The sequence below is a fragment of the Monopterus albus genome, unplaced genomic scaffold, assembly GCF_001952655.1.
Source record: "Monopterus albus unplaced genomic scaffold, M_albus_1.0 scaffold2.1, whole genome shotgun sequence".
Taxonomy (NCBI): Eukaryota; Metazoa; Chordata; class Actinopteri; order Synbranchiformes; family Synbranchidae; genus Monopterus; species Monopterus albus.
In genome coordinates, this window is record NW_018127882.1 from 299,656 (window position 1) to 317,932 (window position 18,277).

The 18,277-nt window shown below is 42.4% G+C and overlaps 1 protein-coding gene across 4 annotated transcripts in view; it reads left to right on the plus strand.

The window, feature by feature from the left end:
* unc5a (unc-5 netrin receptor A) overlaps positions 1–18,277 on the plus strand; it is a 132,346-nt gene extending 114,069 nt beyond the window's left edge. For all 4 annotated transcript variants that reach the window (XM_020595479.1, XM_020595488.1, XM_020595497.1 and 1 more), the window contains 7 exons: positions 1,299–1,386; positions 1,854–2,022; positions 4,129–4,362; positions 12,610–12,759; positions 14,671–14,835; positions 14,987–15,165; positions 18,073–18,277. In XM_020595479.1, coding sequence (XP_020451135.1) covers positions 1,299–1,386; positions 1,854–2,022; positions 4,129–4,362; positions 12,610–12,759; positions 14,671–14,835; positions 14,987–15,165; positions 18,073–18,238 — 1,151 coding nt within the window. In that variant the 3' untranslated portion in view covers positions 18,239–18,277. The remainder of the gene's footprint in view (positions 1–1,298; positions 1,387–1,853; positions 2,023–4,128; positions 4,363–12,609; positions 12,760–14,670; positions 14,836–14,986; positions 15,166–18,072) is intronic.

Sequence of the window (18,277 nt, forward strand, 5' to 3'; positions counted from 1 at the left end):
CTGTATCTAAAAAGCACGATCGAGTGAAATGTTGTGTCAATAACCTGCATCTGTGCTGTTCAGCATGAAGAGTAAAAACAAATTTTCAGTCCAGTGAGGAGATGACTAACTATAAACTGAAGAGTGTGTGTCAAACACATTGTACTCGGAAAGATTCCTGGAATAAAACCTAGTACACATTATTCCAATTAGGCCCCTAATTGGACTGAGCTGGTTGAATTTGTAGCTGCTGTCCATAAGTGTCAGTTGTGTGCTAAGAGCACAGGCAGATGAATAGAAATAGTCCATTAAAGATGAGTCTGATAAGATATAAAAAGTCTACCATCATTAGTCCACAATTTTGCTTTCCCTTTTCACATTAGCTGAATACAGAGCTTGCATAATTGTACTGGACATCAGTGTTTTTACTGGGCTCATTGTAGCATGTTCAGATTAGCTGATGACAGTGCCAGTACGCCAGGATCTTGTGGGAGAAAAGGTCTCTTCTGTGTTGAGCTTGCCATCACTCACACTCACTCTCTCTCTCTCTCTCTCTCTCTCTCTCTCTCTCTCTCTCTCTCTCTCTCTCAATCATCTGCTCTCTTGCAGAGTTTTTATGCATGGATTAACTCAAAGCTATATACACTAAAACACACATTAGCATACATCTTTTCATTGGAACACAAGAAAAAAATAAGCAGTTGCATGCATCCAGTCAGAGCAGATATGCTGTCATTTAGCACAGTTTCAGAGCAGGCACACGGTAGACATGGTTTATAGATTCAGACAAGGCTGTGAGCATCCAGGCACCTTCGCCTCATTGAAACAGATGTTTTTACAATGAAACAAACCCAGTTTACAACCCACAGACTGTTAAGATTGTGTCTCACAGTCACTACTGTTTGTACTACAATTTACATAGGGTTCTAAGTGGGTGATTTTTGGTGTGACAGTCACAACTCAAATGCCACAACACTCAGGCTACCTCAATAACTCCGAGCTGCATTCCTACACTCCCCTGACAAAGAACAATTTCCTTGAGTAGAGTCTGTTGCATGGTCTCCATACTTGGTGACAGATGGGGGACATTTAAACCACAACGCAGTGTGTGCTTTTGTCTTAGCTAATTGTTGATTGTGGTGACGTGTGGCGCCTCAGCAGAGCTTTGCATCCCCTGTACCTGACAGATGCTGCCACTGACCTTCAGAACAGATCGTTTTTCTGTTTTTGCAGCTGACTTCCTTTTATGGAATTACAAAAGCATTGTTCAGTCAGTACAAATAAGACTGTTGCTGTTGTTTTGTTGTTATTTGCATTAGGAATCAGTCTACTTATTCCTCCCGAAGCCATCCCCAGAGGAAAGATCTATGAGATTTATCTCACTGTTCAGAGGAAGGAAGATTTAAGGTGGGTCTCTTTAACAGTGCCTAACTGGCAGTCTTCCCTGGATGCCACTAGGCTGTTTGTTTTGATGGTCTACTGTTCCATTAGGAAAGGCTTAAGAGTCTGTGCCAGGACTGTGGAGAGATGTAAATAAATAATGTAGCCTTTTACCAGGATGTGCGGTATTTAAGTTAAATGAATTGTTTGGAAAACACTGTTTATCTGGCTTAGTGCATCCAGCCTCTGAAGGCGCAGTGATAGTAGCATGCTGTTATAGTGTTATGTTATTACTCAGTTATCACAACTTGACGCAGCTAGTCAGTGAGTCCAGCAGGCTTTCATTATTTTCCGTTACAGCTGCAAGATAATTTGCAGAGGTGACACTATCACATCCTGCTTACAAGAGACCAATAAATTCTCACTAATAACTTCATAAGTAAAAGCACTTCATCTTGATTCATTCCCCTCTCTTTCATCTCTCCCCGGTGTAGGTTACCACTGGCTGGCTGCCAGACCCTGCTCAGCCCCGTTGTGAGTTGTGGCCCTCCAGGGGTGGTCCTCAGCCGGCCAGTTATCCTCAGCATGGACCACTGCTCTGACGCCTGCCTTGATAACTGGGCCATCCGTCTCAAGAAGCAGAACTACGAGGGAGCTTGGGAGGTGAGACAGTGCTATAACTCCAGCACAAATCTTCTGCAGATGGACAAAGTTGTAAAGTGAAATTGTAAACTGAGATCACCAAGTACAAACCTGCTCAGACCTGCTCAGCAGTGACTTCAGACTTGTTCTGGAAAGCACTCAATACTGTGTTGCAGTGACTTCAGACTCGTTCTGGAAAGCACTCAATACTGTGTTGCACAGGTAGTTCTGGTACTGCACTTATTCACTCTATAGTGTTTAAATTTTATGGGGATCAACTGTTTTCTCATTGGCTTGAACAAAAGCCTGGAAGCACAAACTTTCTGTAGCTCAAGAGGTTCAGTAACACATTTCTCAAAACAGAAATTCTCTAAGCAAATGTCTGATCCTCAGAGAACTCTTCTCTCTCTTCCGAGTGCTTCTTGACCATTCCAATTACAGACTTCCCTCCAAATCGTTCTATCCATAAAAATTTAAAGTAATCAGAACTGCCAAACTCCAAAAATATAGAGTTGGAAATACACATACACACATTGCAAACAAATGTGTTTTAGGGTGGTATACTCATCTCCACAATCCATAGAGATTGGAAAGGGTACTGGTGAGTTTTGGAGTGTGAGTAGGTCTTCTTTCATGTTCGATATTGCGCATAAATTATTCAGCCTTCTCATGTGTGGTGGCGAAGGGGTGTCTGTTGGATGGATTGGCCTGTCTGAGGCAGAGGTTAGACCAGCACTTTTAATCATCAGCTGGACCAAATATAGCCCAGTGGCTGGACTGTGTGGCCACCAAAGGAAAAAGGTGCCAGGTCGACGAGGGAATGAGAAACAACTACAGGGTCTGGAGAGAAGGAAAATGAAAGAAAGAAGACAGAGGAAGGCAGAGAGGATAAGTAGATGATGTAGATGATTAAAATGCAATGATTAGAAAGAGTGGGAGATTGGTCACACAGCATATGACTTGGGGAAGAAGAGAGAGATGTGGAGTAGTGGGATGGTGAAAATGGACAAAGAGGAGGAGTAAGGGAAATGAATTACCAGTAGAGTGAGCGCTCAGCGGCGTAATTGAGCCACCTCACTCTCTGCTCCGCTGCAAAGAAATAAATGTATTAAGATGATGAAAAAGTAACTCCATTGTGGTTACATAGCAAATGAATTGTGTCAATACTAATTTTATTGATGTAGAGGGGCTCGCTGGGCGTTTGCCAGGCAGAATGTGCTCTTCATCTTGCTTGGCTAATGGGACGAGTCAGTCAACTGACATGATAGGTTTTTAGAGAAAACGTTGTCACTCTGGGTCAGTTTGCCCCATCAGATTAGCTTAGAGAGCGGTGGAATCTTATCATAAAACTATCTTGTTCTGGGATACTTTTGTGAGTCCATCATCTTAGAGATGCAGTGGTGACATAGTACTTTAGCTCTGCAAAAAAGCAAGCAAAATGCAACACGTTGCTTCTCTGACATGTTTAAATCTGTCCCTTTTTTCTCTCTTTGGCAAATTAAAGTACCAGTTAATTCTTTCTACTGCCTGTTGGCATTTTTAACACTCTTCTACATCAGGCAACAGGGTTTTGCATTTAAATTGGCAAATTGTATTCAGCTTTTTTAAACAAATCTCAAAGGATGAAGGAAATTCTGGGAATCCTGATAATCCAATATTTACTGTACCTCCAGTCTTAGTTTTGTGTTTTTTTTTTCCTCCAGAACCATCTGTTCTTGCCAGAATCTATTTGAGTTCTCTTTCATGTCAGTTGAGTACCTCATTCATGCATTATTAAGTAAACTGATGTTGTTATATAGGATATGTGTCCTTGTATGAGGGAATGTGTACCTTTGTCTGCATAAAGTAAGTGTACTGTGGTGAAATGGGAATTTAAAGCATGAACAAAGTATTTCCTTTGTTCCTGATCTAAACATTACCTTAAAGACCTTTAGCTTAGATGTTTGTCACACAGCGAAGAATAGTTTTGGGCCTTGCTACTGCACCTACTTCACTAACAGCCCTTTTACAAACACACATACACACATCAGGTACCATGGCAAATATATTACCCTTCCCTCCTACATAAATTGGGTGCTTGACCTTCCATCCACACCTTGTTTATTTTCTCTTCCTCGCCTCCCCCAGGACGTCCTGCTCATGGGGGAGGAACTGGTGTCGGAGCCCTATTACTGCCAGCTTGAGGCTGAGACGTGCCGACTGTTCTCGGAGCAGCTGGGCACCTTCGGCCTGGTGGGAGAGTCCCTGCACATGGGCGCTGCCAAGCGCCTGAGGCTGGTGCTCTTCTCCGACGCTTACTGCTCCACACTGGAGTACAACATCAGAGTGTACTGCATGGACGACACGCAGGATGTCTTCAAGGTGAATTGTGACAAATGTAGCAGTGCCAGTTATTCTGTTTGGCTGGCAGTTTCTCAGGCCTGAGATTGCATGGATCAGGCGGTTTCACACCAGCTGAGTGATGGGTAGACTATTATGTGTAATAGCATTGTTTGTCACATTGGAAGGTTAGTAGGAATCAGCACAGACATGTAGGATATAAGTGTAGACATGGTAAATTGAACAACATTGCAGGCCCGATTACATTATTTGCAGTTCAAGGGTGTGATTTGTGAAGCTGATGTACCCCACTGGGTCTACAAAATTAATGTGTACTGTATGTCCAAGTTAATCATGGTATGCTGTATGATCCCTGTGTATTTTGTGTGTGTGTGTGTGTGTCTACAAAAATGTTTTATCCCTTTCATGCTGTCAGTGGTTCTGCTTAGCTGCTGAGAGCAAGAAGTTTCCCATCACTTTGTTCAACAGCATATTTCACTTTTTTTTGCTCTCCACATGGACGCAGTATAATCAAGCACTAATACCGTCCTCCCTCCCCTGAGGACTGCTTCTGAGTAGCCTGTTAAGATTTCATTTGCATGGTTAATTAGTAAATTAAAAGGAGAGCCTGTCCCAATCTTTTCCCAGCAACCCCTGTGCTCCTCTCTCTCTCTCTCCCCACACCTCTCTTTCTCTCTCTAAGCTGTTCCTTTTCGTCTGACACCACCCACAGCCACAAGTGCCACTTCCCACTCAAGTCCTCTTTGCTGGCTGTAATGGCTGACCTTCTTGTGCAGAGGAACACCACCAGCACAATCTATGGATAACTGTGGCACAGAAACAATGAAAGGCAATGGGGGTTTCATGTTGAAATTAGCACATTCAGGGAGCTGAAGAGAGAACTGAGGAGGGTGCGGAGGGTATAACTGTGCACTAGGAATTACTGGAACCTCACTTAGGTTACATCTGTCTTTGTGGGTCAGTTGCTATCTGCTATCTTCTTCTGTTTCTGACAGCAATTGCATGAAAACAAGTCAGTTTTGAAGCTCGTCTGTAGAAAAAAATGTAGCATACAGGATGTAAACCTTCTTTGTTTACTTCTTATCAAAGCAGTTCTAATGATAGGACACTTTTTATATATTCAGATGATCAGGTGACCCAGTGGTGTTTTGCTGCAGTGTGACTGCTGAAATGACCTTGTTTGTCCTGTGTTGGATGCAGGAAGGCTGCTGGTGCACAAAAACTCTTTCTCTCTCTCGCTCTGTCGCTCCCTCTGGCTAGCTCTTGTTCTGCTATTCTCCCACTCTCTTAGCCAGGAAAAGGACATCTGAGCTTGTTGACTCCAGCACTTGTGCTGCCATACTCTGCAGCTCCCTCGACACCCTCGAGTGCATTAACTCCCTGTCTCTCACACAACCTGGTCCTGTGGTAAGCCACGATGTCTCCAGGGTTTTGTAGTTTTTAGTGAGTGATTTAGAACATGGCCCATACTGTTTTGTAATCCCAACTTCAGGCTGCTCATGGTGCTATTATAGAGGGAGCAGTTCATTTAGCAAGTACATTAACCACTTTGAGTGGAGATTAAACTTCCCTGGAGAGGTTCAGACTAATCACTAATCACTATCTTTAAAATGCACCATTTATGAATAGACATTGACTATGGCTACAATCAGAGTTAAGTGTAGTGTGTAAGAGTGGAGAAGCGCTGTAGCAGTAGGTGGTATGGTACAGTGGAGTGACACTGCAGCATCTTTTTTTATTTTTGTGTTGATGTACAGTACAGTACACCCTCAGCACATGAATTTCCTGACAGCACTTGCAGCCTGCCAAGGCACTGCACTGTTTTTGAGACAAGAAGTCAACTTTTCATGCATTAAAAAGGCTGTACTTTTGATGGGAGATGAAAAACAGAACAGAAAAAGGCATTTCTCTGCCTTTCTGTTGGCTGTTCAATGTCAGGAAGAACTGTATCAACTAAAAGGATGCTGGGTTTTTTTCTCCAGTCCCATCATGAGCTGTCAGTCTGTTTCACAAGCCTCCATCAGCGAGAATGACAGATACATACAAGCATGCACACATGCATGCACACGGTATCAGGCAATCTCTTATCTCCCAATTACAGCTGATTAGAACCAGTGTTATTGTCTTTGATCCTAAGTGTGCGGGGGCTCTGGGGAAACAGTGACATTTCTGTCTGATCTTTGCCGTATGTTAGCAGGGCTCTGCCGGGACCAATTAAGTTAATATTTAATGTGTGTCCCACTCTTGATGGGCCCAGCCAAGGCTGGCACAGCAGCAGAGGAGACATGATCGGCGTTTTGTAGCGCCCTCGCTGTGCGCTCGGTTGTTGTCAACTAGGGAGAGCATCACTGATGTTCTGCCATCTCACTCGCTGATTGAAACACCTGCAGTGAACCAAACCTTCAACTCAGTGCAGAGGTAGACCTAACACCGGCATCTAATTAAACCGGAGGAGTGAAGACAAAGGTGTCTTTTTAAAACTGGAATATGGTGCAGCTACTTTTTTTGATTTAGCTGTGATATAGAGAAACTGTCAGCGTTTGGCATAAAAGATAAAATACTCAGCATGTTTTCCACTGAGCATTTTAATGGTGGAACAATAGCATAATATTTTGCTATATATTGATAACTAAATGTTTTTCCTTTACACCCACATGTCTGTGTTTTTAAATAGTTGGTGTGGAATGATTTATAAACCACCCACTTTCTGTCAGACTGACTTTTTTTCAGAAGTTGCAGGAGAAGCCATTTTTTCTGTAACGAGTGGCAGACTCTACAGTAGAGGTTGGAACACATTTCTGGATGGGAGTTTTTAACCATGTTGGTGGCATGGTACAGTGTCATGTCCTCCTTAAGATAAATTGCAAGAACTGTCAGTTGAAACTTTCAATTTATCAGAGGCCCTATCAGTGTCGCCTGCAGCCGTGATCCTCTATGCACAGTGCATACATTTTAAAAAATGTATTTTGCTCAGTTTTTACATCACTGACATCTGTCTGTCATTGCACGATCAACATATAGTATACAGTTTATATAGAAATATAGTTTAAAATTTAAGGCCCGAAGAGCTATTTAATATCACACACCCCCTAGATTGGATCATATCATTCCAACTCGTGAGCCCTGCACAGCTTGGAGTGAGTGACAGCAGAGCACACATTGACTTTATCTGCTGTCAGTAATGTCTGTAACATCAGCAGGATGTGCAGGGTATTCTTTTTATTTATCGTCACTCATGAGCCGCATTCGTGTGTTATTTTGTGGACTAATAATTGTGCATGGAATTAATTGTGAAAACAGACCGGCTGGAGCGCCACCTCCTAGGCACAATCATTGTGTAGAAAGTTGGTACGGGAGGGTGTTGATGGGTGACAGGCTGCTAAACTCAGTGAGGTGCTGCTCAAAGTCACTGCTGTTACTCACTTCAAGCTCAGGGCTCATATTATAATGACAAAATACAATACGGCATTTTAATGACTAACTAGCCTACAGTATTTAACGAGTTTATTTAATGAGAAAATACAGTATGTCATAATAACATGAAAAATATTGCATTTTAATGAGAAAATATCTTGTAAAAATGAGCAAGTATCTTAATGAGAGGTTTCTCATTATGACATAGGATATATACATTTTTCTCTCATGGTGGCAGCATTGTCAGACAAATCAAATGAAAATGGGACAGGACATGGTGTTTCAGCCTACAGCACTTATCTTCTCGTGACCTATAGCCCTCTTGTTGTTTTTTCTACTTCTTTGTTGACAAAGTACAGTCCATAACCCCATAACCTAATGAGGGTTATAAGAAGTGTTTTCAAACTGTGAGTAGACATTTCAAACAGCCAGCTAAAAGAAATGTGGCTGCCAGACTAAAGAGGTCATGTTCTTTTGCACAGAGAGAGTGGGACAAAGTGTAAAATCCAGGGTTAACATTATTGTTTTTGTTTTGCTTTTTTTGTGTGTGTGTGTGTGTGTGTTTTGTGTGTGGGTGGGGGTGGGGGTGCAAATGAAGAGCATTCAGAGTAGCCAAAAAACATTAGTGACTTAGCATGGTCAGGGAGTAATTTGAGCTCTGTGTATAACGTTAGTGTCTTTGTACCTAGTTTACATGTCAGTTAACGCTATTGGAGGCTGCATTTTGTATAGTTGGTTGCAACCAGGCATCTGTAGTTCACGTCGTCACTAGGAAACAGGACGTAATGTGAGTGGCAAAGAGCAGCGTTTGAGTGGTTTCTGTTTTGAGTCTCACTAGACCCTCTAACAGCTGATAAGAAATCAGAGTACCTTTTAAAAAGTGACTAATTGATGTCTTACTGACTAAATAGTGACTCCTACACTATTTGACCTTAAACCATTATTATTATTTGCATATAAAAGGGCTCATAAACTGTATATGTGCTCCCACTATGACACTGTTGGCTCCTGAGCAGCAAGTTACATTTGAGCTGAAAGGTTGGTTTTTTTTGTGTGTGTACGAGAGGAGAAAGAATGCCAGCATGTAGCCTAGAGAGTGTAATGCAAACAGTTTTTCTGATTCCTCCATCAGAATAGTTACTGGCAGTAAATTCTAGGAAAAATAACAGAGCAGCATACTGTAGCCCAGTAATTGCTCGCATTAAGTTAAACAAGACAGTCAACTTTATCACTGAGCCCAGCTGAGAAATTGTTTCCATATTATATTTCTGTTTTCCTGTGTGCTGTTTTTCCCTCTACCGCTCTGTGATTTATCAAGCAGAATGTGCATCTTTTCCCTAGCAAACACAGTCCCCATTTATAACTGAGCAGACAAGTCCCTTCTATTTGTAGTTATTAATCAGAGTTGACTGTAGCGGGCGCGGCCACTGGAGCTTAGACTGATAGACTCTCAGTCAGAGAGGAAAAGCCTGTCACATCCTGCTGACAAATACACAGATTTATGGAGCCCACATAGCCAGGCTACTCTCTATAAACAAATGCATTTGCCTGAAAAGAGCAGCTCTGAAAATGGATCGTCACTATGAATGCACATTTTTAAACACAGGGACACAATATTGCTGTAAGTGGAGGGTGAGTCTAGGAGGATATTAAAGCCTGTGTTTTGCTATATATTTTAGATTATGTGTATCTTGAATAAGTGACTGATCAAATGCTGGTTTTAATCCTCATCAGAGCCAGTTTTACACATCAAGACAGAACAACTGAAAACCACATGTAAGAGCTTGACCTTAATGTGAGGAAAGCAGAATATTTTAATCTGTAGCTTTGAACCAGTCCAGTGCTTTATGCCAATACTTTGATTTGTTTAGAGTGCTTCTTCGTTACATCCGATGGCTGGCTTTTTTTTTTTTTGTTGCAAGAGATAGTTCGGTGCAGTCACTAACCTCTTTCTGTCAGCACCAGCCTGAACAGATTAGCTGTATGAGTGTGTCTTGGTTCCCGGTGGAAACCCAGCCCCAGTCCATCACATTCCCAGCTCTGGTCCGATCTGAGAGCATGAGGTTATGGGTGAGGAAGAAGGGTGGGAGAGATGAGTAAGGGTGGGAAGGGGGTTGAAGTCATAGAAAACCGTGGCCATGATTGCAGTAATCCTATTATCTCTCCTGCTAAAGCTGGCCATTCCAGTGACCTGGAGACACAAATGTTAAGCTGCCTCCATCTCTCCTTCTCTCTTGTTCCTGCTCTTTTCACTCCTCTGTGCTCTAGCTCACTCTCTTTAGCCAGCCTCATTTAATGTCAGGGGGTGGTCTTGGCTCTGCCTGACTCTAAATTCACAGTCTTCACACACACTGCAGGCTATCTTGGATTCCTTCAGAACAAAAGGGGTTTTTCTCCTGCAGTACTTGAACTTCTTGCCCATCATGCATCTTAATGTTTCCACAGTTGTACAGGGTCAGGGTGTCTCAAGAGAAGCCGCCCTTCTCATCTTCACTGAATGGACACGCAATTTTAGTTCTGTGCCAATGATTAATATGTGATTAGACAAACTAATCCAAAACTTTGCATTGTTTTCCTCCAGAAAGAGTAAATAATATGGTCAAATTTAGCTTCTCATCTGTTAGCTTGCGCACACTGTCATTTGTTAACAAGATAATGGGGCGTAAAGAGGGCCATTATTCTCTCAGTCCAGAACATATGCTGAAGTCCTGCACAAAAACACACTGATACACATTCTCACAGACACGCATAAACAATAAACAAGCAAGACAGCGTCATTTGAAAGCGAGAACATGCACACTGTAAAGAAGCAAGTGCATCATCATCCATTGTTGTGTATTCTCCCACAGTAAGCTTAGTATCCCTGATAGGTAGCTGAGGTGCCAAATCCTTGACCTTGTTTGATTGTAATCCTGCTGTAGCAGCCTTGAACCTGACATACTGTTAGACAGGTGAGTTAATATTCAGTCTAGCAGCTAGATGTTGATAATGTAATTGGCGCTCTGCACTCTTATCCTATAGAGCCATTGCTATGAGTCAAAGACCTGATCAAAGTCCACCAGCCCCAATTTGTGAAGCTAAAAGCTCCCAGTAAATTGTACTTAAGAACTGTGTTAAATGATCCTCTCTGGAAGCCCTCATAATGTACCGTTTGTCTGCGTACGAGACATAATAGTAGAGGGCTTTTAATTCAGTGGAGAATGCGCTGCCTCCTGTTATTAACTCATTAGACCTCGACAGTTTGATTCAGAGCCATTGTCTGACCTTCCCTCTGTGAGTGAGTGGGCTGAGTAACACCACAAGGCTTCCAGTGTGGCAGTACAGTAGGCAGAGTATTCTGGCTAGCCACATACATTCAGATCATTGTAAACTTCTGTTGTGTTTGGATGAATAAACCCATGTAAATGCAGGAAGACAGATAATCACAGGTGGCATAATATTCATGTTAACAGGAAGATAAGCAAACCTGCAAATTAGCAATGCACTGAGCAAACATGGAAATCCAGTTCTGGAGTTGAACCCAAAAGTGCTCAGTGAAGGAGAGAGCGCACCAAATAATAAAAGCAGGTAAGGATTCCAAACGGATAATTAACAGCTTCCTTTCCATTACAATTGGAATCAGTCTGGCCCATGCCTGGGAATGGGGACAGAAAATTCAATCAGTCTTGTGCAGATAGAAATTACTGCAATTCTCCACCTTAATTAGATGTCTTTGCTGAAATTATACCATGGGCAACCATGTTGGCATGCAGCGCTCAACATATGGCCACTATACACACATCTCCCTCTTGAAGCCTTTGCTTTTGAGAAATGTCCTAGACTCCAAGGCACATTCTGGCTGACTGTTTTCCCTCTGCTGTGTTCTTGTTTCTGTCCTCAGACAGATTAAAAGAACATATCTTATTTTTGAGGTCTTTTCACACTAGCAATTTCAGAGTTCTGTTTTCTCTGTTGTAATATGCTCCTCTGATTGGAGTGAGAGGTAGCACATGTGAACAACACACCGACAAAAGTAGTGGGTTCTTAAGGACTCGTGCAGCACAGAGCATCCAGCTTAAAATGAACTGATAGATCAGGAGAAAATGCAGCAGATATTATCATCCCATTCCAGATGGTCATTTGGATGGCAACAAATGGTCCACTGAGCAAGTCCCACAGAGATTAAAATATTAGACATGCATGTACAAATCTCTCCTGGCACAAAAACAAAAATGAAATTAAGGAGAGTCGCCATGCGAGAACAATGAGCAGTTGACTAATGGCTCGTCCACTTCCTTCATCACTGCCTGGCTAGCTAGTAGGCCGGGATGGCAGCAGTATCTGCATGCTAATGTAGTTGCTGAAGGCTGGGCACACACACATGCTGAGACTGGGGATCAACCTTGTGGTGACATTAAAGCGTTGTAAGGACAAGTCGGTAGTTGCCCGCTGTGGCTGCATGCAGGGACACTATCTTCCTGACCTACGATGTACTGTACCTTTGCCTATGCTTCAGCTGTGTATGTGTTGGTGTGTATTTATATGTAAGCAAGCAAGACTATGCCTGTGTGTGTGTGTGTGGGGGGGATCTGTTTGAGTCAGGTCGCTGTTTGTCCCCACCATTATCCATGTCTTTGTGTGCGTTGCTGTGTTTCTTTTTATTTCTGCCTGTGCGTATAAACAGACATTTTGTTTAAAACTCTACAGTTTTGTGTGTGACTGATGTACCATAAAAAGTATGAACAGGAAACCAGCTCAGTTATGAATTGTTTTGCACATTTTCACTTACTTCTGTGACTGTGAGCAAAATGTGTTTCTTCTGAGCCCTGACGCCGCTGCTCTCCTCCCCCTGCCTCCCTCTCTCTCTTTCATCAGGAGGTGATGCAGATGGAACAACAGCTCGGGGGTCGGCTGATTGACGAGCCTCACATCCTGCTTTTCAAAGACAGCTACCACAACCTGCGCCTGTCCATCCACGACATGCCCCAGGCGCACTGGAGAAGCAAGCTGCTAGCTGGTTACCAGGTGTGTTGGGTGGCCCTGGGGGGCTGCGAGGGCAGGGGAGTCACTCCAGATCAGTGGGAGCACAAAGATGTAATACAAGTGCCTGGATGAATCTGTCAAATTTATGGATCAGCAGTTATAGGGCTTTCTAATATGTTTGCATATGCAATTTAAAATCCATGTTGTCTTGAGTTATTTTAAATTAGCCTTGCAGAGAAATGAAAGAAGAATGGAGTACGTGTCAGCGACAGCAATTGTTACTGAGCAATCAAAAGTTCAGGAAAAACTTTTTATTGTTAACGAGGGCTTATAGTCCAGTTGTGTCTCTGGAAAGTTGTTTTAATTTTAGTTGATTCAGAGTTTAATTAAGTCTGTTTTGGTGTGGCTTCAGTTGATCACTTGAAAGATTCAAACAAAGGAGTGTTTTAGGGCTCCTCTGTCCAATAACCTTTCTATTTCTGGCATGGTGCACAACTTTAAGATGTTTGTCGGAGTCAAGGGAACCTTTTGTGTATTTGTGTGCATAAATTTGTCTGCTTGTGCCTGTGCATGGGCTGTATTCATGTACATATAGGAGCTGGGCACTAAGTTCTGTGCACTAACCCAGAGCTGCATCCTGATTGATTATCCTAGCTGCCGCTCTCTCAAAGGGAGCTCAGATAAAAAAAACAAAACTAACATGTAGAGCAGTATGTAAATATCTGGAACTGTACAACCTGAATCTTGGAACCTCTCCACCTTTACTACTCTCCCCACTCCTGCAGCCTTGAGACAGAGACACAAGGGCTTGTTCAAAGAGGACTAAAAATGCTTTGGCTGTAACTATGTAAGCACCAGGTCCCCAAAGAGAACAACACAGACTGTGCTAAGCAAGCAGCAGCAACAATGCACCCAGAACAGAGGCTTATTTCTCTGGACTGTGCCTGTTCATTTGGAAGTGTTATTCCCCTCTCAGCAGTGCGGTCAAAAAAGTCCTTTAGTCTCCCTGGGGCCCTGTGAAGACTTTTGTGCATTTTGCCTGGCTTCGTTTGTCACCTGTCTGCCTGGGTAACAGTGCCCCCGTTTGGTTAGCAGCGTGTACCGCAGCCCCACTTAAGTCTCAAACTGAGTTGTTGTCAGCTGTTGCACCCTGGGTGAAGTGAGATGTTAGTGTTCCCTGTGAAGCCCAAATGAAGCACAGATATGGAACAACAGTTAGAAACATGTAGATATTGTCAGCCTTGAATACATTCTACCAAACACTCCCCCTGGTACTGCCGCTGTACATGTAGTAGTCAAAATAATTACATTCTAATATTCTGACCCTCTCATGTATGCAGCTTGGGAGGACAAAAATATAGACACACCTCTAAATATAATGCAGTCCAGTACAACACCACCCTTAACTATGACCTCAGTAATAAATACATAACTGAATTTATACAGGTATGACAATTTCACCAAAAACTGAAACATTTTGAGCTTCATAAACACAGATATTAAGGTGGAAGTGTTGCACTGAATTGCATACAATTGTACAGGTGTACCTAATAAAGTGGCTGATGGGTGTATATCTCCGAGTCACATTTGAGGCCCAAATAAACAGGAAAGTAATGGATAAATAGAAAATATTTCCCATGTGAGACATATTGTAGATCTGTTATCTCTTAAAATATTAGCTTACAGATGGTCAGACAGCTATTAACTCCCTTTACAGAAACTGTCAGTACCAGCACATTATTTCCCCTGAACCTACCTAAGCATTGTCAGTCTGCTGCCTCAGATATATTTTCACCTAAAACTGACAGCTCATGTCAGTGTAAGTAATGATTATTTCAGTGTGTTCTAGGCAGACGGTCCGGTTATGGAGTGTTTCAGACATGCAGTTCTGACTGTGCTGCTGCAGTGCCATTTGTACGTGCTGCAGGTTTTTTTTTGTTTTTTTTTCTGCAGGAGATCCCGTTCTACCACATCTGGAACGGCTCCCAGCGGTACCTGCACTGCACATTCACACTGGAGCGGCTCAGCCTCAGCACCTGTGAGCTCACCTGCCAGCTGTGCGTGTGGCAGGTGGAGGGGGAGGGACAGAGCTTTAGCCTCGATTTTAACATTGCCAAGGTAACATTCAGCGTAACTACTCTCACAGAACCAGCAATATATTCTGCAGCTGCAATTACCCTGCATTTTTATTATTCATAGAGGAATTGTTTTTATGATATAAAATGTTGTTTGCTGAAGGTTGTGCTTTATGACTTTTTGTTCTTACCAGGATGCTCGAGCTGTGGACTCCGAGTTTCTGTTACTGGACAGTAATGCCACAGCTCTGGCAGGGCCCAGCGCCTTTCAGATCCCGTACCTCATCAGGCAGAAGATCTGCAGCAGCCTGGATGCCCCCTGTCCCAACGGAGCCGACTGGAGGATGCTAGCACAAAGACTTAAACTTGAGAGGTAAATACCAGCTGTACAATATCATAATGCCTTATCTGATCACTGATCATTGGAGCAGGCCAGAAGCTCTTTTTGAAATGTAGTAGAGCCTCATTTATCATGGAACATGGAGTCACACTAACTGTGAAGAGTCGTATTGATGTAGAAGTGAACATATAACTGTGAAACACCAGTAATTTTTCTCAACTGGTATTAAGTGCATCACCACAGCAGAGATGGCAAAAGTACACACTTTTGTTACTCAAGTAGAAGTACAGATTTAAAAAAAAAAAGACCTATGGTAAAAATTGAAGTATTGATTTAATAAAACTTTCATGAAAGCACTCAGTGCATTCAAAAAGCAATAGGTCTCCACAGCAAAGAGCAAAGATTGTCCCGAGCACTCCCTATTTATAATTCTGCTATCTAGGTATGCGGACATAGTCAAAACATGCAGACATAACGTCCTTCACGCAGAGCACTGTACCTTGCAATCCCGCTGCCATACTCAGCCTAGGAAGAGCCAGACTCTGGCACATCCTGCTAACACAAATACTCAGGGATTTTGACAATAGTTTACCCAATATCAAACATGAAAAGCATCAGTTAACATTACAATTGATTTATGCATGATTTGGTAAAATTTCCATGACAGCCTCACATCATATGAATATATTTCCAAGACTATTAAACCATTCTAACTTCAAATAAAATTTTAAAAAATCCTAAGAATAATTAACATTAACCAACAAGAATAGATTTCAGGTCTAATTAAGCCTTTAAGGATGAGGTTGGTCATTTTCTTTGCTAATAGTCTTTTCAACAGTCTCTATACAGAGAATAAAACCAACCAATAAAACCTACTCACAGTTAATGTCCGTCAGTCTCCAACCTGGATTAGCTTATTCGTTTGTGCAACAGACCTCTCTGTTCTTCTTCAAAAATGAAAACACACTGCTGCGCTGGCTGACATGTTTCTTCATTACAAAACACAAGACCAGTACATTGTCCTGGCTAAGTACAGTAATGAAATATTTGTACTTTGTTACTTCCTACCTCTGCACCACAGTCAAGTGTCTCTTCTAAGGTTAAAATAAACAACGTTCTGCCTTAGCAAACTAATCCTCATTTGAGACAACTAACATTACAGGATTAATAAGGACTTGATGGATACAGCTATCATTTCTGTAAGAAAGCATGACCCCCCCCCCCTTCCTTTTTTCCTCAGGAATAGGTAAGCAGCTTAAAGTCTGCAGCTAAACGTGTGCCTGCTACTTTCTGTTTAACAGCTGTAATTGGAAAGGTAGCAAGCTAGCTGCCCATCAGTGGCAAAAAAAGAAGGAATAGATTTGGCTTTGTGCTGAGCTCAGGCCCATTCCTTCTCACAGTAACTGGCTTTTAACACTGGAGTACCTGTAACAGAAAGTAGCCTCACATTGATCCCGTATCCTCCAGTTTAATTTCTACCATGTAATGAAATCAAATAGATACACTTAATTTGTCCAATCAACTTTATTTACCCCAATTAATCACAAACTGAATTGATGCACTGCAGCTTTAATTAACAATGTTTTGCTCAACATAATCAATCGTCACTTAGGCCTCAGGAAGGAACAACTGCTCTGTTGTTTGATGTGTCCCCAACATCATGTCGCACTCAGAAGGCAGCAGCAGCTCCTTGGCATTCTGTCATGCTGTATTTCTGTGTTTGTTGCTGTGTGCATAAAGCGTTCAGACCAAGCAGAACGGGACCAATCAATAAAACTTAAAATGCCAAGAACCTTTTATTTGATCTTTCTCTCCCCAAGACAGCGCAAATGTCTGTGTCTGAGCCATACAAGATAAGCTCGTGTTTCACACGCCGAGGTGAATAAGCAGGGCTGACGTGTCGGACGCTAAGCTCTGTCTCTTTTATCTGAATAATGACATAGAGGTTCATTCCCAGACTTTTTTTTTTTATTATTTATTTATTTTGACCTGCACTTCTCTTTGTTGTGCTCGCCCGACACAGAGCAGAGGCTTTGTGTGCTCTAAAATCCAGTTGACTCAAAATAGCAGAGTGACAATGTTCTCAGTGTTTATGTACTGACAAAGCAGCCACATATTTATAACCATGACAGAATGCCTCACTAAATAAACAGAAGATACGATGAAGTGATGGACTCAGTCTGACCTTTCTGCAGGTGAAAAGGACCTGGTGGCTTTTGGTGCTTCCTGTCTCACCTCCGCCCCCTCCCCACCCATCAGAAACACTCCCGCTGCAGTTTCCTTTTATGCCAGGAGTTTTACACTGTTCTCTTTCTTTTTAATGTCATGTGTACTCGACTTAACAGTTAGGACCCCCAGACATTTGAAGAACAGGAAAAGGCCATTAAATCAAACAAGCATCTTCAGGTACTGCGGGGATCAGATCTCACTCAACATCAAATATACAGCTGGCTGGGGCCACTGCTTTGTTGTCATTGATTGGGTTTGATCATAAAGGTTCTGCTCCTAAAATGGGAAAAGGTCACTTCCCACTTAACCGTGGAAGTCCATATAGGATTTACTATTTGAGATTTAGGGCCAATTTCAACATCAGATGAAGAGGAATGGGGCTTACGCTGTTAGTCTTCAAATAAAAATTGCCAGAAATTCTGTTTTTGATGGCAGCTTCACGAGCACTAGGCTGCGTTCTTGCAGCTTTGATCATTTTTTTACTTAGTGCTCCAACACGGTGTATCAGGATCCAGCAATATAACACACAATAAAACTTGATATTGGCAGGGGAAGTACAATAAACTACCAGCTGAAGGGTTTTCCTAACACTGTGTTGGTAGAGAGAAATTGAGGGACTATTTTGATATGTGTGCATCACTTAATTTAATAAAAATGTGTTTATTCCCCTCACTGTTGTTTTTGTGTTCTCCTCTCTCCTGCTCTCTGCAGACACATGAGCTTCTTTGCTTCCAAAGCGAGTCCAACCTCTGTGATCCTGGACCTGTGGGAGGCACAGCATTTCCACAGCGGCAACATCAACCAATTGGCCACGGTAATGGCTGACATCGGCAAACAGGAAGCCATGATATTCCTGGTCTCTGATGGAGAGTGCTAACCCAGAAATGGGGGAGAGACTGGTGCAGAGGCAAAGTAC